The 26,361-nt window shown below is 56.1% G+C and overlaps 2 protein-coding genes across 5 annotated transcripts; one reads left to right on the forward strand and one right to left on the reverse strand.

Annotated features, from left to right (window-relative positions):
* Positions 1 to 8,664: 8,664 nt before the first annotated feature.
* LOC125623934 (fibrinogen-like protein 1-like protein) lies at positions 8,665 to 20,869 on the reverse strand. 4 transcript variants are annotated; one of them, XM_075120832.1, is made up of 4 exons: positions 20,510 to 20,869; positions 16,148 to 16,329; positions 11,048 to 11,158; positions 8,665 to 9,594 (listed from the first exon to the last, which is right to left on the reverse strand). In XM_075120832.1, exons 3-4 carry the CDS (start codon positions 11,115 to 11,117, stop codon positions 8,915 to 8,917), a joined length of 750 nt encoding a protein of 249 aa, XP_074976933.1. In that variant the 5' UTR covers positions 11,118 to 11,158; positions 16,148 to 16,329; positions 20,510 to 20,869; the 3' UTR covers positions 8,665 to 8,914. The 4 variants fall into 4 exon arrangements, with proteins under 4 accessions (XP_074976933.1, XP_074976932.1, XP_048680049.1 ...); XM_075120831.1 differs by having other exon boundaries at positions 11,048 to 11,161; XM_048824092.2 differs by lacking the exons at positions 16,148 to 16,329; positions 20,510 to 20,869 and adding an exon at positions 14,804 to 14,966.
* On the forward strand, positions 19,510 to 23,364 carry LOC125623933 (fibrinogen-like protein 1-like protein). The gene is made up of 4 exons (XM_048824089.2): positions 19,510 to 19,654; positions 20,868 to 21,011; positions 21,463 to 21,525; positions 22,430 to 23,364. The coding sequence occupies exons 1-4, from the start codon at positions 19,651 to 19,653 to the stop codon at positions 23,056 to 23,058; spliced, it is 840 nt and encodes a 279-aa protein (XP_048680046.1). The 5' UTR covers positions 19,510 to 19,650; the 3' UTR covers positions 23,059 to 23,364.
* The last annotated feature ends 2,997 nt before the right edge of the window (positions 23,365 to 26,361 follow it).

The following is a 26,361-nucleotide window of genomic DNA, read 5'->3' on the forward strand; positions in this document are numbered from 1 at the left end:
TGCACACACCTGCCCTCTAGGGCTCTGCAACAATCACACCCTTATCCCATCACCTAGATACTTAAGAAATGCATAGGTGTAAACTGAGGCACCCACACAGTATTCAGAGAAACCATGAAGAACATTCCCACTTTGTCACACCCAGTCTGGAGGCAGGGTGCCTAGGACTGGGCACTGCACCCCCAGTGACAAGAAGGGAACTCACGATCTAGGGGTCACAACACCCCACACCGGGCTGATGAAGTAGGTAAAAGGGGTGGGGATGGTGATGGGGTGCAGGAAAAGGTTAAGGAAGCTCATTTAGCACAGGAGGCTGGAGTCTTAACTCACTCATAAATCAGGGCCTTTGAGACAGGGTTGCCAGGTGTCTGGTTTTCGACCAGAACGCCCACTCGAAAAGGGACCCTGGCAGCTCCAGTCAGCACCACCTACTGGGCCATTAAAAGTCCAGTCGATCGGTGGCGCAGCAGGGCTAAGGCAGGCTCCCTGCCTGCCCTGGCTCTGCGCAGCTCCCAGAAGCGGCCAGCACGTCGCTGCAGCCCCTAAGGGCAGGGGTGATTAGGGAAGCTCTGCGTGCTGACCTCACCCCAAGTGCTGGCTCTGCAGCTCCCATTGGCCGGGAACCGTGGCCAATGGGAGCTGCAGGGGCAGGGCCTGCGGGCACAGGCAGCACACAATGCTGCTGGCCATGCCTCCTCCTAGGGGCTGCAGGAACATGCCAGCCGCTTCCAGGAGCCACGCAGAGCCAGGGCAGGCAGGGAGCCTGCCTTAGTGTCGCTGCGCCATGGACCGGGAGCTGGCTGAGGTAAGTGCCGCCGGGCGAGAGCCCGCACCCAGAGACCCTGCCCCAGGTCGGAACCCCCTCCCGCACCCTACCTCCATCCCAGACCTCACACCCCCACCCGCACCCCAATCTGCTGTCCCAGCCCTGATCTCCCGCCCATACCCTGAACCCCTCATTTGTGGCCCCACCCCAGAGCCAGCACCCCCCAGCTGGAGCCCTCACCCCCTCCCGCATTCCAACCCCCAGCCCCAGCCCAGTGAAAGTGAGTGAGGGTGTGAGAGAGCGGGTGACTGAGGGAGGTGGGCTGGAGTGAGTGGGGGTGGGGCCTCGGGGAAGGGGCAGGGCCTCGGGGAAGGGGCATGACAGGGGTTGGGTCAAGGGTGTCTGGTTTTGTGCGATTAGAAAGTTGGCAACCCTACTTAGAGACCTTTGAAAAGCCTCCTTAACACCGCTCCTGATACCAAGGGCCAAGGTGCCCCTGGACATGATAACAACAATAGGCCAGAGGAAAACACTGCGTTAGAAATCAGAACTCAGGCTGCCAAGTGAATGATAGCTGATAGCTGACAGACAGGAGATGCAGGAATTAAGGTTGTGCCTTCAGCCAGCAATTGGTGTTCACCTGTTTGCACCACAGCTGTAGCCAGGGCCACTGTTTCCTTGTCTGTCTGCCTGTTTAACTTCTCTAGGTCCTTACTGTGTCCATCACCGTGGAATCTGAGTGGCAAACCAAGGGTTTGACGTGTGCATATGAAACTGCCTGACTGGAAGGACGTGGTTTGGTGTCGCTCAGTGACCATTGGGGCGATTGGTGGCAGAAGTGGGTTTCACTTTTCCTCCTGAAGGATCTGAGGGCCTGGCTCATTCCAACCTGGCTCATTCTGACGGCTTCTACAGCTGAGAGCTGCCAGGTCTCCTGCCTGGGTCCGACACAAACCAGGAAGTACAGGACCACGGTTAAAAAGAGCAGCTAAGAAAACCATTTTCGCTGAGCCCAGCCCTGCACAGATTTCCAGCTCAGGTAGGCATTTTTAGCAAAAGTTCTTGCTGATTATTTTCTCCAACCACTTCGTGCCTCCATAATAGGCAGCCATCCAGTCAGTCGCATCCTGGGGAGCTCCAGGGACAGTGTGTGCGCGTGTGGGTGTACATGTGTACGTATGTATGTGTACATGTGCGTGAATGTGTGTGTGTATGCACGTGTGAGTGTACGTGTACCCCAGTCACATGTGTACATCTGGATTTCCTTTGAAAGACATTTCCAAATTGAGCTGATCAAGTGCAATGGCCACAGCACCCAATTCCTCTGCCCCCCAGCTTTCTTCGCTGCTTTAACGTACAACCACAACCTGCTCCCCTGGCACCTCTGACTCCTGAAAGCCCTAACGCTCCAGGGGAGCAGGCCGTGCCCTGCCCTGGCTGCCCCGTGTGTTACCTCGGAGGGAATCGTTCCAGGTCCAGGGAAGAGCCTTATCTGGGGAGATGCTGTACCAGACCCGCCCGACCAGGCAGGCTCCCAGGTACTCTCTGCTCGGGCTGATAAGGCTCCTTAGCACAGTTTCTTTCCAAACAAATTCCAGTTCAAGACACCTGACAGCTCCACAGCAGGCAGCATCCCCAGCGCGCAGCAGGACAGGGCTTGGGGGAGCAGTCCATAGCAGCACCTGCCCCTCCTTCGGCAGGAGCTATAAGTGCCAGCCACGTGCTGCCTCCCTCCCCAGAGGCCAGATGAGAGTGAATTCCCACGTCCCCGCACGGCTGGTTCCGGCGAGTGATGTCCCCTCACTCTTCTACACTGACATTTGATTTCCAATTTCAATGTTTCTAACATCAGCTTCACTAGCTCTCGTTACTCCTTTGTCTGCTAGAGGAAAAACCTGAAATGCAGGCTACCCCCTCCTGCTCGGTGATTACAGACCTTATCGACAGACCTCTGAACTGCTCTTAGTCAAGCTGACTAGCTGCAGCCCCTCCGGTCACCTGCTCGAAGGCGTGCTGGCCAGGCCACAAGCCATTTTTGTGCCTCTTCCCTGCTCCTTCTCAGTGTTTTAACATCATTTTACTAGTGTGAACAACAGCCTATGCTGGGGAGAGCCCAGGGTGAGAGATGGTCACTAGACCCTGGTTATACAGTGCTCTGTCATGGCTCTGAGGTGCATTTAATTTCATTTGCTGCACAAGGAACCAGTCCCAGAATCTGAACCAATTGTCCATCAGTGAGAATTTAACGCCTTCTGTCCAGGATGGGGGAACTGGGATTCTTGGCCCCTGCATTTGTGTTTTCAGCTTCACCCTGGCTCATCCCTTTTCAGCTGCCCCGCGCACTCATCTCCTGCTCCCCACCTGCCTGCTGGCCCTGACAGCCCCAGTTCTCACCACAGACACACGAAACCCACCCATCTGAACGGGACTCATACATGCAATCAGGAACGTCCACCCAAAGGACCTGAAGGCTGGTGTGTCATACATCTGCTCCTCTATCCCTCACTCCATCCCTGGAGCTCCCCAGGGTGCGACTGACGGGATGGCTGGCTATTATGGAGGCACGAAGGGTTTGGGAGAAAATAACCAACATGAACTTTTGCTAAAAATTCAAACCTAAGCCGGAAATCTGTGCAGAGCTGGGCTCAGTGAAAATTATCTTTGGAGCTGCTCTTACGAACCGTGGTCCTGTACTTCCTGGTTCGTAGCATGAGGCTTTCTCCCAGGGTTTCCATTAAGGCCAAACTGCAGATACACCAGGTTACGAGGGCTGACCTTACACAATTTCCAGCCCAACCATACCTACTTATCTTGAAACAAGTATCAATGTTTTGGACGCCTGTCCCGGCTGAACCTCTGCACTATGGAAATTCAGCATCAGCAGGGCTTGAGTGGCAGGTGCAAAGGTGCTGGGCCACACTTATTGACTCGTGCCCAAAACAGTGCTGAGTGATTCCTGCAAGGAGCTGAGCACCCTCAGCTCCCACCAAAGTCACTGAAGCTAGTAGGATTTAAGGGTGCTCAGCAATGCACGGGCTTGGTGCCATTGGGAGGAACATGCTGAGATGGCAGAGAAGGAATAAAGCAGGTGCAGGGACCCTGGGGGTGTTGCAGAGGGGAGGGAAGATGCCCCATGGCAGGAGCAGCTGAAGCGTCTTTACCAGGTAGATTTTTGAAAATCCTGTTATTTGGCGTCATCTGGGGCATTCCAAAGGCAACAGCAACCCCCTTTGATGGGGTGTTTAAACCCCACCCTGGGCCAGACGGCTTCAGGAGCAGTTCTGGGCCACATGAGCACCCTGCTGCACCGGCAGAGTTCATCTCTCGCTAACCACAAACTGCCACTCTGAGCCCTCTCTCTGCCCCCGCTGCTGCGTCCCATCCCCCCTGGAAAACCCTGAACAGGGCAGGGCTGGCCTGGAGCCTGAACGTTCACCCTGGTACTGGCAGCGAAGCTCCTGTTCTGTCTCCAGGCGGCGTTGCTGGGTCACAACCTCCCCGCCGAGAATTGCTGTGGCTTTATAAACGAGCGTCAGAAGAAGGGGGTGGGGGGCAGGAAATGGTTCTGATGCTCAATCCCCTAGCTCCTGAAAGAGAAGTGTAGACCTATGGGGCTCGATGGGTCCTGGAGACGTTGTCTAGTCCAGTTCCCTGCACTGAGGCAGGCCCAAGTAAAGCTCAAGCGTCCAACCTGTCCTTAAACACCTCCAGCGACGGGGACTCCACCGCCTCCCTTGGCGACCTGTTTGACACGTCCCTGTCCTTAGAGTTACAGAGTTCCCCAATATCGAGCCTAAGCCTCCTCTGCTGCAGATTCAGCCCATTATTTCTTGTCCTGCCTTCTGTGGCCATGGAGAACACCCAGTCCCCCTCCTCCTTCCAACAGCCCTGACTGTGTCTGCAGATCGTTGTCGGGTTCCCCCTCAGCCTGCTTTTCTTGGGACTAAACACGTCCAATCTTTTTAACCTTTCCTCACAGGGCCTTTGATCAGTTTTGTTGCTCTCCTCTGGACTCTCTCCACAGACCCCCGAATAACCCCCCTTCTCAGCCCAGAGCCAACCCCCAAAAACAGACCCCCCAACCCCTCCTCAGCCCACACCCAACCCCGCACAGACCCCCAATTAACCCCCCTCCTCAGTGCACACCCAACCCCCCCACCACGGGCCCCCAAATGGCCCACTCCCTCCGCCCCCAGTCAACCCCTGCTATAGTCCCCCAACCCACCTGCCCAACTCCCACCCACCTCTGCTTAAACCCCCTCCCACCGCCCCATCTAATCCCCAAATAACCCCCCAGCCACCCACTTCAATCCATCCAACCCTGCCACCCCCTCTCTAACTAAACTCACCCCAAAACCCCAAATAAATCCAACCCCCCAAACCTCCTGTCAGACCCCCTCCCTCCCATCACATCTCCTCACCACTCCAACCCCAGCTCCCCGAAAAACCTACCCATTGCACAATCGTCCAAACACCCCCATAAAACATCACCCTCCCCAGACCCTCCCCCACTCACCAAAGTCTCACAGCCCCCACACCCTCCCCTGCCCTATTCCCCAATAACCCCACCTCTTAACCCTCCCACTCCTCACCATCCCCAACCACTTCCTTCCCCTCACCCCCTTCTTCACCCCTGCCCTGTGCCCCCTGCCACTCCACCACCCCTCTTCTGCTGCCCCAACACTCATGTCCATTTACCCTACTGAGCAGCCCAAAGGCTCCCAGCTCCACCAACCCCCTTCTTCCGTCCTCAATTGCTCCACTTCCCTATGGCTCCCCCAGGAACAAGCCCCCCTCCACCCCCCGGGCCCCTCACCCTTTTGGCCCTGGCAGCAGCATCCCATCTGCACTTTGGAGTGTTACTCAGGGCTGGGGACCCGCCAGTGTCATAGAATCATAGAATATAAGGGTTGGAAGGGACCCCAGAAGGTCATCTAGTCCAACCCCCTGCTCGAAGCAGGACCAATTCCCAGTTAAATCATCCCAGCCAGGGCTTTGTCAAGCCTGACCTTAAAAACCTCTAAGGAAGGAGATTCTACCACCTCCCTAGGTAACACATTCCAGTGTTTCACCACCCTCTAGTGAAAAAGTTTTTCCTAATATCCAATCTAAACCTCCCCCACTGCAGCTTGAGACCATTACTCCTCGTTCTGTCATCTGATACCATTGAGAACAGTCTAGAGCCATCCTCTTTGGAACCCCCTTTCAGGTAGTTGAAAGCAGCTATCAAATCCCCCCTCATTCTTCTCTTCTGCAGGCTAAACAATCCCAGCTCCCTCAGCCTCTCCTCATAACTCATGTGTTCCAGACCCCTAATCATTTTTGTTGCCCTTCGCTGGACTCTCTCCAATTTATCCACATCCTTCTTGAAGTGTGGGGCCCAAAACTGGACACAGTACTCCAGATGATGTCCCTTCCCTCTTGTCTTCTTGGAGTGATCAGATGGCTACCCCCCCCACCCCACCCCACCCCATTCAGAGTAACCCACCACATCAAGTCTTCAAGCCGCAAGCGCCAGGGGCTGGAGCGGGGCCCAGCCCTGCAGGACAGGAGCCGCTGCCTCAGGGTGCGAGGGGACCTCACCCTCCGATCCCCCCACTCCTGAGGCCTCTCCTCCACCCCGGTCCGGGACAAAAACAGCGACCCATGCACACTGGGCAGCAGAGCCTGGCCGTTTCCTCCCTCCCGCCCCCAGTATATTCACTGGCCACCGATGAGGGCTGAGGAGCCTGGAGCATATGGGGAGGGGTGGGGGGAGGGAGAGGGCAGGTGGGGAAAGACCCAGGCTGGGGCACTATACACTGTAGACCCACAGCCCTGCTCATCAGCCTGTTCTCCTCCAGGGGCTTGCAAAGGGGCGTGTTCGCTACGTTGGGTCAGTAGCTTCCGAGGCCTCGAAGTTGGGCTGACTGGTCTGTAATTCCCAGCACCTGTTCCCTTGCAGAGCCAGGGGCCACAAAAGCCCTGGCCTCACCCCCCAGATCGAGCCAAAGCAGGGGCACTGGTGGGAGGTGGCTGAGGTCCCTTGGTGCTGCCCGTCCCCAGGGGCAGGAGCAGCACATTCCGTGCAGCCTTGGAATTGCCACAGCGCCAGGGCCTGGTTCTCCTGCAGCTCCCTCCAGCTGGGGAGAGACAGGGCAGAGAAAGAAGCAGACCCCGTTACCCCAGTCACAGCTGGGGTCCAGCCCCAGAGAGTGCCAGCCTGGCCCTGGGGCAGTGGGGGTGAGACCTAGAGCAGTTTGGTCCAATATGGAGGGTACTGCTGACAGGTGGCTCATGGGGAGGGGGAGCAGATGGGCTGTGGCTATGAAGAGTTCAGGGTGTTTTGGAAGGAGAGGGGTAGCCATGGGGGGAGTTAGGGTGTGGGTGGGACCCCAAGCTGTGGGGAATGGTGCAGGGGAACCCTGGATTTGGCAGGGGAGCCCCCAGTCAGCAAAACGGCTGGGCGAGCCGGCTGCCCGGGGTCAGGCTGAGGATGGCCCTGCTGGCAGTGTCATGCTCCAGCCTGGAGAGGGACGGCTGGCTGGGGAGGGCACCGAGCGCAGCCTGTAATGGGCAGGGTGGGGGTAGCTCCCAGCATAGACAGCAGAGATGGGAGGCAGGAAGGGGAGAGATCAGTGCCCTGGGGAGGGGGATACCCCGATCCCTCACTGCAAAACAGCACAGCCCCCCCTCACCACCAGCAACTGAGATGGAGGGGACAGCTCAGTGCACGGGGGCGGGGAGGGGTCCCTGATACTCCCAACCGCAAAATAGCAACCCCGTCCCCGCCATCTGCACATCAGATGCTCTCAGCTTCCCTCCTCCTGAAAAAATCCCTCTTTCCAAACCTGCCCCACAAATACCCCCCTACGCACACTCTCCATGCAGGCTTTGTCAGGAAGGCTAAGTAGACAGGGCTGTGTGTCCTGGGGCTGCACTGAAGGGCCATGGTCAGGAGGGGAATGGAAAGATGCAGTTTGCGGGGGATCGGACAACGCCCCTTCACATGCCCCCCATCTTCACCACTGCCAGTGGCCCATCTTTGGGCTGCAGCCCACAATTTGGGAGCCCTGCCCTAGGGTGAACTTCATCAGGCCCAGCTGACTTGAATATATCTAGTTATTCTTTAGCCCATCCTTTCCCTGTTCGGGGTGGTCTGCCTGCCCCTGGCTGTTAGCGTTAACGGTGTTCAGCATCTGGCCACAATGAACTTTTATTAAAGTGATTAATTAAAGTGAAGACTGAAGCCACACAGGCAGAAAGTGCTCAGAGATGCTGAGAGGATGTCAGCCTGACAGATCAACACATTGCTAGGAGCTGGATTATACCTTGTTATGGGTGGAGTTAGAATCTCAGTGACACGGCTGTGAGGATGCACTCTTCATCTAAGACAGCTGGAAGCAACAGGTAAGGGGGCCTCATGTAGAACAAGCCATGATGGCACGTGCCCAGAAACTAGCACCAGGTGGGTAGAGGATGCCACCAAGTATCGTCCTGACCAGGTGCGTGTGTGAAAAAGACAAGATGGCCAGTGCAGCCAAGGGATGGAGACAGAGCAGGAAAGCCGACCAGAGCCTGTAAGCAGGGTGTGATCTTGGGAGGAGTATAGAGAGCTTTTGGGCCAGGTGCTGGCTAAAGAAGCTTGGAGCTGAAAGCAGGGAGGCTCTTCTCTGTTACTGCCACCCACTGTGTTTGGAGAAGCAGGACTCTGTGTGTGCCTTGTAAATAAACAAGACATCAAAGAAATTACCAGACTCTATTGCCAATGTCTGCTCCCCACTGGAACATCCCCAGGGCCCCAAACTTTGACTAGCCTCTTGGGTTGATGAGGGACACCAATATCTTTATCTCGTGGTTTCGTTGCATGTCTAGCTAATCTGTCAGTGGTTTATCGGCAATTAATTACTGTTGCAATGTTTTCTCATGTAATAACCATATTTATTAAAAAGACAGAGGCCAGGTTTTTGAACCCAAACTCACCACCCCTAATACATGCAAGATTCAGATGTAAAGTCCTGGCAGGGTCAGCTCTCAGAGTTTATTCCAGGGGATTTACCGTGAAGAAGCCAACAGGGAACAGGGTGAGCAGAATGGAGGCATTGCAGGGACTGCACTGATTAGGTGGGAGATGGAGCTCCGTGTCTGATCCAATATTGTCTCCTCTTCTCAGCGGCGCCGGCTCCCAGGGAGGATGGGCTCCTTCTGCCAGACCCAGCACACATCTGTTGGCTTAACCAGGATGAGGGAAGACTTGCACTCCCCGCTCTTACAGAACCCTGCCCAGTAGATGTAGCCTTTCCCATTGAGCAGGATGTTCTGACACTTGTCATACCACCAGCCTCCGTAGCTACTTGCGCAATTCCCACTGGCCTGGTCCTGATCCTTGTCAGTTGTGCTGAACTTCATGTTGTCGTGTATGCCCCCCAGGCCGGAGTGGTAGGTGGTGAGATAGTCCTCGCCGTCCCCAGAGTACCTGCCCAGCCTCAGCGGGTACCCGCTGGGCTCATCCTCAACGCTGAAGATGTCGTACTCCGCGTAGCGGGTGTTGTTGGATTTGTCCTCCACGACAAAGCGGACCTTGTAGGTGTTCTGCCGCGTGAGCAGGGACAGGTACTCGTTGCCCAGCCAGTAATCCTCCTGCACGTTCCCAAAGCCATACTTGTAGGTGCTCCAGGACTCCTTCCAGGTGATCTCTGTGTTGTAAGAATTTCTCTGGACAACGGTCCAGCCTTTGCCTTCGGTGTCCATGTCACACCACACCACCCGAGGGGGAGAGCCTTCCGGCTGGATGACATGGATCCCGCTGGGGCTGTCCCTGGGAATGTAGCTGCAGTCTCTGGGGAACCCTGCAATACCATATACAGCAGGTTAAGGGAGCCGGGGGAGTGGGGAGAGAGAGAGAGAGTACGCTAGCTAGCTCGAGCAAATCAGCCAGGGGTAACTGGAGCCTGGGTTTTTAGAGGCAGGTCCTGTGTATTTCACAATTCCACAGACACAGAATCTGCCCCGGCCATTCCTGGCCACAGAATCTGGCTTCAGGTCTTACACTTTCATTTTACCAAAAAAATAAATAAAATAAAAATAATAGTTTCTTGCTCTGCTGCTTTTGAAGAAACCTTGAAGAGATGAATCAAGTGGAAACCAAAGCTCTGTATCGTTCCTGAGTCTGTAATGCTGAAGAAATAGTTTGGGGAGGGTGGGGGAGACACTGCCAGATCCATCTCAGTGAATGTTAATTATGAAACCCACAGGTGACAATTTAAATGGGATTTTTCAAAGAGCCTAAGGGAGTTTGACACCCGACTGCAGTTGGAATTCAGTGGGATTTAGGCACCCAACTCCCTGTGACGCCTCTGAAAATTCCAGACAACATCCTATCGAGGGGCTTATCTTGGGGGGGGAAATTGTCCTGAACTATCCTGGTAGAATGATAGCATTGTGGTTATACTGGTGTAACTGCCCCTCCCCTCCCCAGGGTCCTCCCTTGAGCCTGACTCCCTCAGCTCCCATACCCACCAGACAATCCCCCTGTGTGCCCCACCAGCTCTGGCCCCCTCCCCCATAGCTAAGCCTCCTTCCTGAGCTGAGCTGCTGAGCACTGCAGGGGGCAGGGGCTCAGTGCCACCTCGGGAGCTGGCTCAGCCCCCGGCCTGCCTGGGAAAGCCCCTGAGCAGCTCTCAGAGCCGATGGAGGTGTGGGGAGAAGGGAATGAAAACCCCTAAGAGGGAGGAACTGGCGCTCAGCGCTGCCTGGACTCCAGGGGCAAGGCTTCTAGGCACGAGCAAGAGATTCCCAGCTGTGAGCCTGGGCTAGCCCTAAAGGACAGATAGAGCTTGCTTAGCACAGAAGTTGGTGAGATTTAAGTGTAGAACTCCCAGCCAATTTGGAGTGTGTGCCTGGTTCCCACACTCTGCCCTGTGGTTGGTACCAACGCTCTTCAGTCTCCGCCGGCGGCTTGGCAGCCTTTACTGGAGAAAGGGATAATGAAGCTGTGTAAAGCAAACAGCCAGTTGAGCAGCACCTCCCCCACCCCGCTGGCCCATCCCCAGGCGCTGGGGGCCTCCGAATGGGAGTACAGTAATGAGCTCACTAGGCCAGGCCGGCCTTGCTGACCCTTCGGAGAACTTGGTGTCCCTCTGGGCCCAGTGCTGGCAGAGGGGGTGGCTGGAAGGTGCATTCAGTGGATAAGTGCATATGGGGGTGACACTGGCATGGGGGAGAGGAGCAGAATCAGGCCCACAATACCCTGATCTCGAATATGGCAGATGATAGAAGCTCTCTGACGGGTTCTCTACTCACCCCTCTTGACCTTCCTGTGGGCCAGGGTCCCGTTGCCCTGCACGGGGGCTACAGAAAGGAGCGCCGTCATGGACAGGACAGACAGAAGCAGGAGAGAGCTGGACTGGAACCCTGCTGGGGACAGAAACCGCTGGACATGAGACCAGGAGAGAGTTTCACAAGTGCCCACTACAAGTCACCGGGATTTAGACATTTAAGTGACTTATTCTCTGTGTGTATATAAAGTCTGCTGCAGTTTCCACGGTATACATCTGATGAAGTGAGCTGTAGCTCACGAAAGCTCATGCTCAAATAAATTGGTTAGTCTCTAAGGTGCCACAAGTCCTCCTTTTCTTTTTGCGAATACAGACTAACACGGCTGTTCCTCTGAAACCTGTCAAATTAGCCACTCTTGAAAATGTTACCCAGAGTTTTCAGAGGGCTCAACAACTGGGCCAGATTTTCACAAGAGCTCAGCTCCCAGGTACGCACTGCAGGAAATGATTGGATGTTCAAAGGGGCTCAGCCTCGGGGGTACTGGCCCAAGTCTCTGGAGACGGGGTGAAGCCCACCATTCACTTTGCCCACACACACCTCTCCCCTGGCCCAGCCACTGTCTCCGTCTCTGCAGTAGGCCCAATTAGCACACAGCTGGGACCCAGCTGAATGCTAAAAAACATTCAAAGATTGTGGCTCCAACTGCCTGGCTCCCGGGTCCCGGGCAGGGCCGGCTGGAGAGCTCCCTGCCAGCAGGGCAGGCGAAGCAGCCCCCAGTGGTGGGGAAAGAGCTCAGCCAGCAGCCAGCTGACTCCTCTCTCTCCACGCTGCAGGGATACACTCAGAGCACCACTGCAAGGGGAGTGCTGCCTCCTCCCTGCTGGGCGTCCGCGCCCGAGGCATCCGGAGCAATGGGGGGACATGCCCCCCACTAGCCTCTGAGGGGGATGAGCATAGTCCAGGCTGCAGTGCGCCCTGGGCTTCCTGCAGCAGACAGCACCCGCCTGCCCATCGCCGCTGGCCAGGACCCAGAGCTCACAGCCAGAGCAGGAGGCTGCCCTGGAAGTCACTGCATTACATTTGTACCATTATTTGTACGCAACAGCTGGTGCAAGGTGGAAATTTGTCCCATGGGCAGGTTCCCAACCAGGGTCTCCCATGGCTTTGGGGAATGGGATCTCCCCTGCCCCTGACTGTCTGGGAGCTGGCATGGAGGGACACATGCCTGACGGGGCAGTCACAGCAGGCAGGGTGGGGAGCAGCCCTCTCCCCGTCCCGTGCACTCTCTGCTCCAGGGCTCCAGTGACCTCCGCAGCAGTGACCCTCGCTGGCCTGGAGAGGCCCCAGTGTTAAGCCCCGCGTGTGGCTGAGTCCATGCTCCTGGTGCCTGCTGCACTGAGCGAAGCTCGGAGCAACCCCCTCTGTCCCAGCTGCACCCTGTCCACAGTCACTACCGCCAGCCGGAGGGCAGGGCCCACTCACCCACGCACAGAGACAGCAGCTGGGCAGGCTCCAGCAGGTAAGAGGTGCCCAGGGCACAGAGCTGCTGTGTGCCACACACCAGGCATGCTACCCCCTGCACTGCAGGCCAGCAGCCCAGAGGGGGACATGCTGCTGACACTGCAGCTGTTCTGTGTGCCCAGCTCAGGCCAGGCTTAAAGTTGGCAGAGTCGCCGGGGGCCACCGTCCCAGCCAAGAAGAGTTAAAAATGGAGCCAACTCACTGAGGGGTGCACTGTAAGAGCCGCCCTACCAAGTGCATGGCCATTTATTTCAGCTGAGATTATCATAGAACCCCCCTCCCTGCACGTGCTTTTCCCAGGCCACTTTCAGCACTGAGCGCAGGGATTCACAATGATCTTGCAGGGATCAGCAGCCCAGAGTCATCCAGATTCTTGGAGAGAAACTGGTTGATTCACCCCGCAGGCCCCCGGCCAAGTATACCTATCATGGGCTCATGTATTACATATTGTGTGGCCACAGCCCACATAACACAGAGAGCTGCATATGCAGTCCCCAATGGCAAATAGGTTGAGAACCCTACAGCAGAGGCTTATGTGTTAAGCTCCAGAGGTCCCAAGTTTCATCAGGGCTGCTGCTGGCCCATTACAGTTGCAAAATGGCAGTTTTGTTGTTGGGTGAGGCAGGGCAGGTGCGGGGAGGGGTGGGGGGTCAAACCAGAACAGGCTAAAGCCACACCGGAGTCTGGCACAGTGCTTTCTGTTAGTCACCATTGTATTCATGTGGTGTTGCAAAGTTAGAAAGTCCACAACTAACCCCACAAGTGACCAAACTAACCCCACATGTGACCGTGATACAAACGTGCAAATGAATTAGAGAACAAAGTGTAAACAACAAGCAGAAAAACACTGTTCCAATGGAAACACTTTGCCCAGAAGGAAAAGGAGGACTTGTGGCACCTTAGAGACTAACAAATTTATTTGAGCATGAAATAAACTTCATGAAACTTCATGAAAAAACTCATACAGATACAGACAGACATCATCTTCCTTTCCAAATGCAAACAGATGGACATCATACCAAAAGGATTGAAGGTAAAAAATCCATTACAATCTACATATCACACAGACTATGCTGACAGCTTGTATGCTCAAATAAATTTGTTAGTCTCTAAGGTGCCACAAGTACTTCTTTTCTTTTTGCAGATACAGACTAACACGGCTGCTACTCTGAAACCTGTCACTTTGCCCAGACATGATCCACAGACAGATTTAATTGGAAACACCTTCTTTCTGGAGATGGAACCCAAATTCTTCAGACAATGTCACAGCCCAAGTGACACGCTGCCAGCAATCTCAGGCATCATTATGAGAAAGAAGAGAGATGCGTAACCCCATGGCAGGCAAAGGGTAAAAGCTTTAGCGGAGAAGGATTTCAGTGAGTCTGACAAGCCAGAATTACGTTTAGAATTGAAGTGAAATAACAATCTGGAGTCACTCATCCTTGAAAACACGCCTCACCTACTCCTGACGACCCAGAGGAGAGGGGACGCTACCAGCTAGCAGTCGTTAACACAGTGTAATAGTAGACGGGCAGTGCGGTGCGGTGGGAGGGGAGGGATGCTGGTCTAAGACAGAGAGGGCCTGAGTTCTACCTGTGCCTTGGAAACCTCATTACACTGCTCAAACCTCAGTTTCCCCATTTTTAAAACATGGCTTATGTTAGTTCCTTTTTGTTCTAAAGTACTTTGGCCCCAATGCCCAAAGGTACCTGGGGCATGGAGAGAGAATTCCTGCCTAGGGTCCAGCAGAGTGCTGAGCAAGGGATCCCTGCCAGGCTCCTGGTACCCCATAACCCCAGAGGCACTCTTTACCAACCAGGAGGCACTGCCAGACTCCTAGCTAGCCAGGCTCATGCTGCAGCATGCACTTGCTGGGGGAAATGCTGCTCCGTTTCAAAAGAAAAGCAGCGTGTACTTCACTGTGCCCCGTCCCTTGTGCCTCGGCCAGCCAGGCTCAGGAAAGCAGAGGATGCACCAAGACTCCCCTCCCCCTTGTGCACCTGCCCGGGCTCAGGGGCGGCACTGAGAGGAGTGCAGGCTGCCCCTTTCTGTGCGGTAGTTACTGCGTCTGTATGGGTACGTTCCTTCCTGTGCCCAGGCACTCAGGGCACATGGTGTCCCACAGGGGCAGGACAGAATGCCCTGCCCACTGCACCTCCCCCACGTACCCACACCGCCTGGCCCTCTGGTGCCCGCCACCGGGCTCTGGCCCTATATCTCCAGGCTGCGTGAAATGCTGGGCATTTCAATAAAACTCACCCATCCCGAGGCTGCAGCTGAGCGGACGAGTTAGCAACCTGAAGCATCCCACTTCCACATCAGAAACCAGAGCCAGGGCTCCATCCCTTTATGGAGAAAGCGCCACTCCACACCCCAGCTTATCTTGCTTTTTCAGCTGCTGGCCTCAAGCCTGGCCTGTGGGCAGGGAGGGAGCCCCAACGGAACGTCTGCCCATTCTTTATTTACTGCAGATACCAGACTTCCTGGGCTCCCTCCCTCCTTCCTGAGGACGCCAATGTTTCTGAAGTTGGGCAGGTGTGAGCCAGGGATTTAATTTATCAGCAGGACTCTGCATCGGCCTTCCAGACAAAGGACGCACTAAATGGAGAGGATCAAACCAGAGGAAATGGCAGGAATGGGGGTTGTGCAGAACGTGATGGGGGTGTAACGCTTGTGCCAGGTGGTATTGGCAGCGACAAGGACTGGAGTCAGGATCTCGGGGCTCCTCTTAGCATTGCAAACCAGAACCAGCTGGACCGCCCCACCCAGAAATCTGGGAAACTGACCACCACGCCCCTAACAGGCAGCTCTTCCCGCATCGCAAGATCTGAGTCTGTGTCTAACACATGAGAACTTTTATTTAGAGGAGAAAGAAACGCAGCATGAATTGGCGAAATCACAAGAATGACTCAGCAGTCTGTGAACTGAGTGAAACGCCTGCCCTACAATACATTGGGCAGCAGCCCCTTGCCTCAGTTTCCCACCTTGGGGTGAGAGTCCAATGGACAAATGCCCCTTTGGCGCACCCCTTCCATTTTCCCTCTGCTGTCCCCACACCCGGTTTACTGGCCAAGCTGTGCAGAGTTCGAGAATCCAGGGGGTGTTGTGGTGGGAAGGGGGGGTTCGCCAGGGAGAGAAGGGGCAGGCCAGGGATGCCTCTGCCTCTGCTCAGCACCGCTGCTGCTCCATGCTCTGCGATGCCATGCTCTGAGGGGCCTCCAGCCCGGAGTGAGTCCCGCTCTTAGTGACTTCACTGGCTAGGGGGCTGCTGCACCCTGTACGCTGTCTTTCACCACCCACAGCACCAGCTCTATGGTGCCCACCGATGCCAGTTTCACAGTGTTTTCAGCTCTAGGGAGAAGAACCCAGGACTTCCAGCTCTGTCTTTAAGCCCTGGGTAGGTCCAATGTTTTGTAGGCGCCTTTCAGCAAACCCACACACCAGGTGGGAACCCCTCTCCCCGCCCCCCTCGGACTTTCAGTTCCATTTGGTATCACTAACCCCCTGCTTTGCACGTGGGGTTACAGAGACTGAACACACTCCCTCCCCTGCCCCCCCGCCCCCGCAATTGTCCCTACAGGTCACAGCCAGGTGAGGAGATACCTGAGTGGGGTAGGCTGGAGCGAGACTGTGCTGTTGCTGCATCTGGACCACAGGGAAGAGGATCAAACTGGATTCATTCAGTGACTGTCAAGGCAGTTGCTTTCTGTGTCCCAGCTCTCTGGCTGGGATGCAGGGGGCAGGAACTGGTGCATTGGAGGGAGCAGCTCCATGTCCATATAGTTCTGGAAAAAAGCACCCAGACGGTTCACCTGGATGCACGCCTCTCAACCTTGCAACCTGCCAGCACAGGGCACAATCCATTGAAATGTGTGACAAAGGACACGAGATGGGACACCTTTATTTCGTTGCATGTCGCACCAGTTTGCTTAGTGCGATGTGCTCCAGTCTGATCATTTGGGGACCAGGTTTTGGGGTGAAGGGGAATTTGTGCCCTCAAGCAAACAACAAACGACTCTCCCGCGTGCAATTCATGCTGCCCCCTTCCCGCACACCCCGAATGCCAGCTGCTGCCTGCCCCATTAATTCTGGCTGCCCCAACAAACAAGTAAAGCAGCTTCCAATGGATTCTGGCTGATTGCCCTGTCTGATTGCAGTTGGCTGAGCAGGGGACACACGCCTGCTGCTGGGCTCCTGGGCCCTCCACGCCTGCCCCTCGGGGCATGGAGACAGAGCCCTGGGCCAGGAGCGGCCAGGAGATGGGGGGTGAGCTGGGCGTGCTGGGCCGACCGCATGCACAGCAGGGGCAGCAGCGGCCGCCCTCGCGCTCTGATGGTGACTCGGGATTGTGGGGGCTTCTCACCTGTCCCATGGAAACATGGCCAAAGGCACCAACTCACCAATTGTCCCTTCATCAAAACGGCCGCCATCTCCCACTGCTGCCAGGGGGCTGAGGCCTGCGTGAGGGCCGCCACATGCCCATGCTCTGTCTGCATGAGGCAGGCAGGCTACCCTCCTGACGCTGGCTGCCACCTCACGCGGGGCTCGAGGAGGCTGAAGCTGAGCCCACAGGCAGCCTGGCTGACGCCAGGGTTCAGGGGGCTGGATGGCGCACGGGGACTGGGAACTGTGAGGGGATGTGGCCGGGGGGAGACTGAGGGGTTGGCAGGTGATCGCGTGGGACATGAGAGTGGCTTAGGGAGTTGCAGGGGCATGTGGGGGCCGGCGGCAGGAGAATGTGGGGGAAGGTTGAGGGGGCAGGGAGTATGGGGGGCCAAGGGCGGCTGAGGGCGGTACAGGGGGATGGGGACAGGAAGGAGGCTAAGAGGGGCAGGAGGGAGGCTCAGGGAGATGTTGGAGGCTGGGGTTTGTGCACAGGGGACAGTGCTGGGGCTGGCAGATGGGGGGAATCATGGCAGCTCCCCCAGCTCTGTGTGAGAGCCCCAGGGTCTGAGGGCACAGACCTCCCCTCATATCTGGCCCCATAGCAGAGAGGATCCCAGAGCAGGGGATGTGGGACCTCAGCAGAGGAGAGGGCAGCAGGAAGCAGAGGAGTGTTTCTGCTGGATGCAGAGAGTAACAGGCAGTGGCTGGCAGTTCCCCTGCCTTACGGGGAGGAGAGGGGAAGTGGAGTCTCCATCGGAGCAGCCAGCAGGAGCCGGGCATTCTAGGCTGACTTTTTACACCCATTGGCTGGGGAGTCAAAAGTCAAATGTGAAAACATGCTCTGATTTTTTTCTTTTTAGAAGAAGGAGCCCACCAGTGTGACTGTTCCTTCTCCCCCCTCTGGTGAACACTGGGTCAGCCCCATGGCCAGGGCAGTCTGCAGCCTTGCTTCAGAGCTTAGTTTCTTCTTCAGCTGAGGACAAAGGAACCATGGAACAGCAACGGAACGTCCCAGTCCTGTTCCCCACCTGTTCTGTGGGGTCTTCTGGCCTTTAAAGCTACTGGTCAGGCCCTCCCCCAATCTGAGAGGGACCACAGGGCCTGCTGGCCTCCTCACAGCCTCTGCTGCGGCTACAGGAGAGAGGCCTCTTCAGTTTGCAGAAAGAAAGACATCTCTGGGGTGAGCACACGGTAGGTGTCTGTTTTTTCCCAGGGCAAGATACTGCCACCTAGTCACTGGCAGGGCCTGTGTGACCTCTGACCACATATGAGGGAGGACGCCCAGCCTAGCCAGACAGATTCCTTCGTGGCATGGCTGGGGACAGAAGCCTACAGCTAAAGCTCACGCTGCTGGAAACAACCCGCAGAGTCCTTTCATTTCCCCAGGGTCAGATGTCACCACGAGGAGAATGTGAGCGTGGGGACACTGGGGGAGCTGGCCTGAGATGGCGTCCCAGAGTACAAACGCCTGGGTCAAGTCCGTTCTGATTCCACACTCAGCAAACATGCAGGGGCAGCTCTGCGGTCGGGAGAAGCACTGGTCAGAATGTGCCAGTGGAGCCGTTTTTGCCTCAGAAGTTGGCAGCGTGTCAAAATCCAAACGTTTCGCGGGAACACGTCGATTTGGACAATTTGGGGATTAGGCCAGCTCACCCGCCTGCCCACCTCTCCAACAGGCTGATGGGTCACCTGGGCTTCCAGGCTGCTGAGAGAAGCCCTGGCTCCAAGGCGCCCAGGGCTCCCAAAGCCCTCTCCCCCTGGGGCGATGTTCTGGTTACGGCACAGCTCTAGGAGGAAGGGGGGTATCCGATGCCCCACAAGCCACCAATCCTCCCTGCCAAGGTCACAGTAACTACGACAGCCTGTGAGAACATCCTAACCTTTGGGGCACTTTCCCTGCCAGGTGAAAGGGTGCGAGATGGACCCCTCCCCGCCAGCAGAGTCCAGCACTGCCAAGAAAGCCAAGTGTGGACGAAACTAACCCCCTGGTTAACCCTTTCCCAGAGGAATCCAGAAGCCACTGACAATTGCAGGGTACATGGAGACCTCTCTCCCAGCTCACTCCCCCATCCTGGAATAGGGGTCCATGAGTCCTGGCCGAACACCCTACAGCTGGGAACATGCTCCCTCTCCCAACGCCAAGGACTACATGAGAAGGGGGTATTGAGCACTCCATGGATAAAAGGGACAGTGACTTCTGCCTCCAAACAGGCCCAAGACGTGAGGGGACCACAGCACCCAATTCCTCTGCCCCCCAACTTTCTTCGCTGCTTTAACGTACAACCACAACCTGCTCCCCTGGCACCTCTGACTCCTGAAAGCCCTAACGCTCCAGGGGAGCAGGCCGTGCCCTGCCCTGGCTGCCCCGTGTGTTACCTCGGAGGGAATCGTTCCAGGTCCAGGGAAGAGCCTTATCTGGGGAGATGCTGTACCAGACCCGCCCGACCAGGCAGGCTCCCAGGTACTCTCTGCTCGGGCTGATAAGGCTCCTTAGCACAGTTTCTTTCCAAACAAATTCCAGTTCAAGACACCTGACAGCTCCACAGTAGGCAGCATCCCCAGCACGCAGCAGGACAGGGCTTGGGGGAGCAGTCCGTAGCAGCACCTGCCCCTCCTTCGGCAGGAGCTATAAGTGCCAGCCACGTGCTGCCTCCATCTAGACGGCCTATCTGCACAGAGCAGCAGCTTTCAGCCTGGGACAGCCGTGCTGCGGGGAGGCAATGGGTAAGAGTGGGCTCAGAGAGCCAGAGGGTCTGTGGGGCAGCACAGGGCCCTTCTGCTCCGCACTCGGGCTGAGTGGGCGTGTTCAGCTGGGATTGGAACCCACCAGCACTTGTGGGTCCGAATGTGGGGCTGGAACTCAACGCGGGGCGCTCCCACCTCGCCTGGGGGCGACTAGGGGGAAGGGCAGAGAGACACCTGGGCTGAGACTCAGAGGAGCAGAGACACCTGTTCCAGGGAGACAGAGTCTACGGCAGCCGGGTTAAACTCCCCAGCTGTGTGACAGGCCCCCCACCCCGGTATGTCACAGCAGGGCAATGTGGCCTACTGAACGGCAGGGGTTGCCAGCTGGGTTAGAGGCCTTTGGGGATGGAGGAAGCAGCACTAACGTCCATGCCAACCGCCCTATAGAGAAGGGGCCGTGCCGTGCAGGTGCGGGGCAGGGAGCTGGGACACTGCGCTGGGGGTCGTTGTCTGGCCCAGGCCCTTCCGAGCAGGAGCAGAGGCCAAGGCATTTCCTGCAGGTTACCTTCCGCTGCAGCTTGGCCATGGGTCCCCCTAGCCACTAGCCCAGCCAGAGATCCCAACTGGTGAATGTCATGGCTGGCTCCTCCCTGCCGCCAACAGCTCTTCACTGCCAGGGAATTCCTGAAATTCTGTGCGCCCTTCCCCCACCCACCTCCTGGGGCTCTGAGTGCCCCTGGCCAGTCTCCCCCCCTCAGCCCCACCTCCCGGGGCGGTGAGTGTCCACCTAGCGCCCCCACCCCCATGATCCCCCTCCCTGGGACGCTCAGTGCCTCCCCAGTGCCCACCCTATAGGGCCCCCCCACCCTGATCCCCATTTTCCCTTTTTCTCACCTACTCTCCCGGTCATTTCCATGGTACAGGGGTGTCTCTTTGCGGCAAGCAGAGTGGGAACATTTCTCCAGGGCGAATCCCAAGCTCCCTTGGATCCGCCCCCCTCCTGGGTGTTTCTGTCCCAATGGGGCCAGTTCCTAGTGTCTCCTCTCTGCCCCGTGCATGCCTGGCCAATGGCCGGCTGCCCAGCCAGACTGACAGGCGAGGGCGGAGGTGCCAGTCTGTGCTGGGCGAGGCAGGAGGTTCCAGCAGTCCCAGCTCTGGGTTGTGCCGTTCCCTGGCAGAGGGAACTGGGAGTCGCGGCTCCTGAACGGCGGGTTTGTGTTCCCAGCTTCTCGCCAGCTCTTCCCTTTTGCAGCTGCCCGGTGCCCTCGTCTCCTGCTCCTCACTGGCCTGCTGGCCCTGTCAGCCCCAGTTTTCACCCTGGAAATACACAATCTGAACATCTTAAAGGGACCCACCCGTGCAATCCGGAACATCCACCCAAAGGACCTGAAGGCAGGTGTGTCATGTGTCTGCTTTTTAAGCTCTCACCCCTGGCCCTAGGGGTCCTGCCAGCCCTGGGGCCCCAGAACTTCACTCACTGTCTGCCTGGGGATTATGGAGGCCTGAAGCCACTGGGAGAAATTACATCCAGCCGTAGCTCTACATTCAAACCACGCTGAGCTCTTTGGCAGTTGGAGGGGGGAGGGCGGTTGGGGGGCGCGCAGGGGCTGGGCCGTTGCAGTGCAGGGAGCAGCAGGACAAAGCCAGAAGGTGCTGGTTGCCTTGGCAGCAGAGGGGCATGGAGGAGTGGAACTGGTGCAGCGCGGGCCCGAGCGGGGCAGGGGGCGGGCGGGATGAGAAGGGGAGCCAAATGCACTGCTAACACTCTCCTGCTGTGGAGCTGGTGCTCAGGAGAGTCTCCGAAAACCCCTCATGTCACTCAGATCTCCCAATTCCTGTCCCTACAGATCAGGGGAAAGGGAGCCTGCGGCACAGCCGAGACAGTGACCCGCAGTTACCAGAGGCCCACGGTAAGAGTATCCCCTACTTTACCTGTCCACGCCCCGCAGAAATGAGATGCAAGAACAAGAGTTATTCACACAGCTTCTACCTGCAGGGCATACCAAGGCATGGGGATGCACTGCCTGAGGGATTATACAGGCCCCTAGGGGCAGAAACTCTGGCGGCAGATTTCAGCGTGGGGGGTGGGGGAAGGGCTTGATACACACAGGCTGTAACGTGTCCTGCAGAGGAGAAGCTTTGGATCATGATCTTTCTGCAGGAAAAGCGGCACCACTGTGGGGGATCCAGGACCGAGGGCTGTGACCCATTGGGCTGTGTCCCTCACTACTACAGGTGTGGGGAGTTTACAGCCAAAATTTGAAGTCAAGATCCCTTGACGCCACAGACCCCTCCTTTCCCTGGCAGCTGGTGTCCGTGGCCTCAGCACACAGGCCGTGTTGAAGAGCCCTTGGCACAGCAGTTTGCTGAGAGCTGAGGGGTACAGAAGCCGCTGCTGTAAGACACAGTCACCCCACAGGACACACGGTGCTGTTAGCTTGCAGTGTCCCACACATCGTGGCTGCCGTGTTAAACACCTCCCCAAAAGCCCCTGCAGAGTATGAACAGGGGCCTGTTTGTCTCCTGGGAAACCTATGTGTGCACGTGTAAAGTAGCTAGTTAGAGAGTAAAGTGCCCTGGAGTGTGTGGCAGGACCTAACGCCAGGGCTGTGCCAGCAGATTCGGGCTCAGTGTCTGCATCCAGAGTTGAAGCCTCTTTGACAATGGGCTGGCAAAGCATGCGGGTATCAGTGCAGACGCTGATGTCTGTGACACACCGGAGGGGCCCTTTCTTACTGACCCAGGGTGGGAAGAGCTGAGCAGGGATCTGTTCCACGGGGTTCACTGAAAGCAATCTCTCTCTCTTGTGCACAGTCTGGCCCAAGGACTGCAGTGAGATAACCTGGAACAGGGTCAGCGGCATCTTCATCATCCAGCCCACAGGACTCCACCAGATTGTCGTTTACTGTGACTTAAACAGCACCAGCGAGGGCTGGACGGTCCTCCAGCGGAACCGGCATGACACACAGATCACCTGGGCTGAGTCCTGGAGCACCTACAAGTACGGCTTTGGCAACGTGCAAAATGAGTACTGGCTGGGGACGGAGTACATCTATCAGATCGCCAAGCAGAAGGTCTACCAGGTCAGGTTTGTCATCCATGATTCATCTGGCACCATGAAATACGCAGACTACAACCTCTTCGGTCTGGAAGACGAGACCAAAGGCTACAGGCTGAGGCTGGGCTCTTACACTGGGACTGCAGGGGATGCCATGACTTCAAACAATCCTAGCACTGTGCATGACAACATGAAGTTCACGGCTAAAGACCTGGATCAAGACACTTATGGTGGAAATTGTGCATCTAACTATGGTGGGGGCTGGTGGTACTCAGCTTGTTATTCTGCTCGACTGAACGTCAAAGGGAGCATCACTTGGGGTAGTTTCTGTAACGGAAACTGCCAAGCCTCTGCCATCCTCATCAAACCAGCAACTTACTGTTAGTCACGCCTTCCCCACCCTCCCGTCTGCAGTGAGGCCAACCCCTGCTCCACAAAGGGAGGGAAAAGGGTCTGAGTGTGTCATGGCCAAACCTCACACCCAACTCGGAGGGGGAAGTATCATGTTTATCCAAAATAGGACAACTTCCTCTTTTCTTTTTTTCCATGCACTTTCTGAGCTAATCTCTGCTAGGCACTCATGCTTTGTGTTGACTTTATTTAGTTATATTCATAATCAGAACAATCATTTGCAAAATCTGCAGTATCTAGATGTAGCAGCTCCGGGGAGAATAAATGCCTCAGATCCGTATTAACTTTTCAGTGTGTTTTGCTCTTAGACTCATGCACAGTTCCAGAAGTCAGAGAGTTGGAGAAATCCAGAAGGATTTTTATAAACACCCACTCTACTGCTCATTAGCAGGGATTAAAGCTTTGGAGTAAAAAGGCATATTAAAAAGTGGTGGCCCCAGTTGGTATCTTTCTGTTCTGTGCCACTTACTCTCTGCTGTGCTCTCATGGGCACCGTACTGTGTAGATCCATTCCCAGTATTCTCAGCCTTCCTGCCTTGGGGGAGTTGGGCTGCCAGACCTGGCCTGGTTCATTGCCCCACAGTCTTAGGGGTCTGCAGGTTCCTATGAGGGAATTTTCGGCAATGGCCTAGCAGGATTTAAAAGCCAGGCCTGCATGTCTGAAGACATCTGGGTAGCTGCAGCAGTGGCCTGAGGGGCCCTTTAATCAGTACCTTGGATTACTGTCCACATGTGCAAGTAGGTCCTAGTCCAAAGCCAGTTGATAACAGACAATCTTCCATTGACTTCAGTGGGTGCTGGATCAGGGCCCTAGCATAGGGTTGTTGGCATGGGCCCATTGCTGTCAACTGCACCAAAAATAACTCTTTGGGCCACCAGTCCTTTCTCATGTTTCGTGGCGGAGAGGCTGGGATGCTGGGAGAGGAAACTATGGGCTACCTGCTATTGATACAATACCCAGAGAGAGAGCCTGTGAGGCAGGGGTCTATTCCGCTCCCACAGCAGGCGAAGCCACTCCTCAGCCTGAGAATCAGGGCTCTGCCCCCAGCTCTCCCTGGCCACGTGCTTCGGGGAAGAGGACACAGACCCAGGGCTGTCTCCTTTAAGGGCTGTTGCTTGCTGGACTGGAGTCAGACACTCACATGGAAATAAGCAAAAATGTGGGGAAGGGATTTTCCAAAGGTCACGAGTTTCATAGGAGCACAGAACTCATTGAAAGTCAGTGAGCAGGGCTGGATTTGTGGGTGGGCAACCACCCAGGGTGCAGTGGTCAGGGTGGCTCCATGGTCAGGGGGCTGTCCATGCCCATGGGATCCATGTGTGGGGAGGAGGATTGGGCACTCGGAGGGTGGCGGCTGCTGGCCAGGCACCCAGCTCTGAAGGCAGAGCCGCCACCAGCAGCAGCACAGAAGGAAGGGTGGCATGGTAGGGTGTCTTGTCACCCTTCTGCAGGGAACAGAGCTGGGGCAGCTGCGGAAGGCAGCTCAAGCATGTTCACCTCAGCCAATCTCCGGCTGAGCCGGGAGCCAGACCAGTTTGGCCCCTTTCCTGCCCTCCTCAGCCCTGTGCCCCAGAGAGCAGCAACCCCCAGCCACAGCAGGAGCCTCAGCGGGAGTTGACCTGACAGAGATGCTGCCTGCTCCCCCAGGGCTGCTGCTGCTGTAGAGGGAGCTCACACCCCTGCCCCCACGCCGGGGTCTGTCTGCCCACCTCACACATGGCGGTAGCAAACGAGTCCATCCCCAGCGTGAGCCCCCGGACCACCAAGGAAAGCGAGAGCCCACCTGCCTCCTCCAGGAAGAGGGAGCTGAAGGTCTTGATCGTGGGGGATGGAGATTGCAGGAAAACATCTCTGTGCATGATGTACATGAAGGGAACCTTTCTGGAGGTGAGTGCTGGGGCCTCCCACCTCCCTGAGCTGCCCCCCTAATCCAGCCTCTCCATGCTAACCAGCCCCTCACCCTGTCACAGCACCCTGAGTGCTGTAGGATAACAGCCCTTTGGGGTCGGGTGGGGAGGAGGGTCACTGTCAATCTCTTGGATCCACCCCACGCCCTGCTAAGTTCGCCTAGGGCGCCATTTTCCCTAATGCCAAGAATAAAAGGAGTACTTGTGGCACCTTAGAGACTAACCAATTTATTTGAGCATAAGCTTTCTGTCACCCAAGAATGTGTATTACTTATTTCCAGGAGTGACCAGGTGAACCAAGGAAATTGCTCCAGCTGGGCAAAACTTTTCTCATCAGAAATATGGTTTCAGGGAAAGCAAAATTTTCTGTGGGAAAAAGTCAACTTTGTTGAAATGGCAAATACTGCAGGAGAGGGGACAGCACAAGAGACGAACAAGCCGTTTGCTCATGTATACACAGCACAACAGAGAAACACAGGAGAATGGAGCTGCTCTGCTCTGGGGATTGTTTTGTTTGTTCTCTAGAGAAGGGAATCTAAACTGTTCGGCAATCCCTCACCACAACGCATAAGAAGAGTTAATGCGGAAAGTGTGTCAGGGGATCGATCTACTGTCCAAAGCAATTGCTACATTTTCTGTACAAAACAATGAGACCTTTAGACACCGAACGTGAGGAAGTCTGGAGATGGACAATCATAGAATATCAAGGTTGGCAGGGACCGCAGGAAGTCATCTAGTCCAACCCCCTGCTCAAAGCAGGACCAATCCCCAACTAAATCATCCCAGCCAGGGCTTTCTCAAGCCAGGCCTTAAAAACCTCTAAGGAAGGAGATTCCACCACCTCTCTAGGTAACCCATTCCAGTGCTTCACCACCCTCCTAGTGAAAAAGTTTTTCCTAATATCCAACCTAAACCTCCCCCACTGAAACTTGAGACCATTACTCCTTGTTCTGTCAATGAAAGGAACCCGGCACTGCCCCACTGGTCTAGGACCTTCCACTCCAACAGTCTGACGCTGGCCACTCAACTTTGTCCCCTGAAACTGACAACACGTCCAGCTAGTTTCCAGATGTAGAACGGCACCTTGCCTCAACTCCCATTGCACTGCAACCTGCCCTGCAGATCTTCTTAAAGACGTCCCTTGTCCAACCTTGCACCCCACCCCGTTTCCAGGGCTGTTCACAGGCCAATGGGCAGTCTGGCCAGGGGCAGAGCTAAGGCAGAGCAGTCAGGCTAAGTCTGTGGAGTGACAGCGGTGATATGACCAGGGAGAACTGACCGAATCCCTGAATTGTCCATTTCCAGACTTTCTGCACAGAACTACTGCAGCTTCCCAAGCCCCAAATTGCACAAAGTGCATTTAGGGGCC

Source organism: Caretta caretta, chromosome 17 (assembly GCF_965140235.1).
Source record: "Caretta caretta isolate rCarCar2 chromosome 17, rCarCar1.hap1, whole genome shotgun sequence".
Lineage (NCBI taxonomy): Eukaryota > Metazoa > Chordata > Testudines > Cheloniidae > Caretta > Caretta caretta.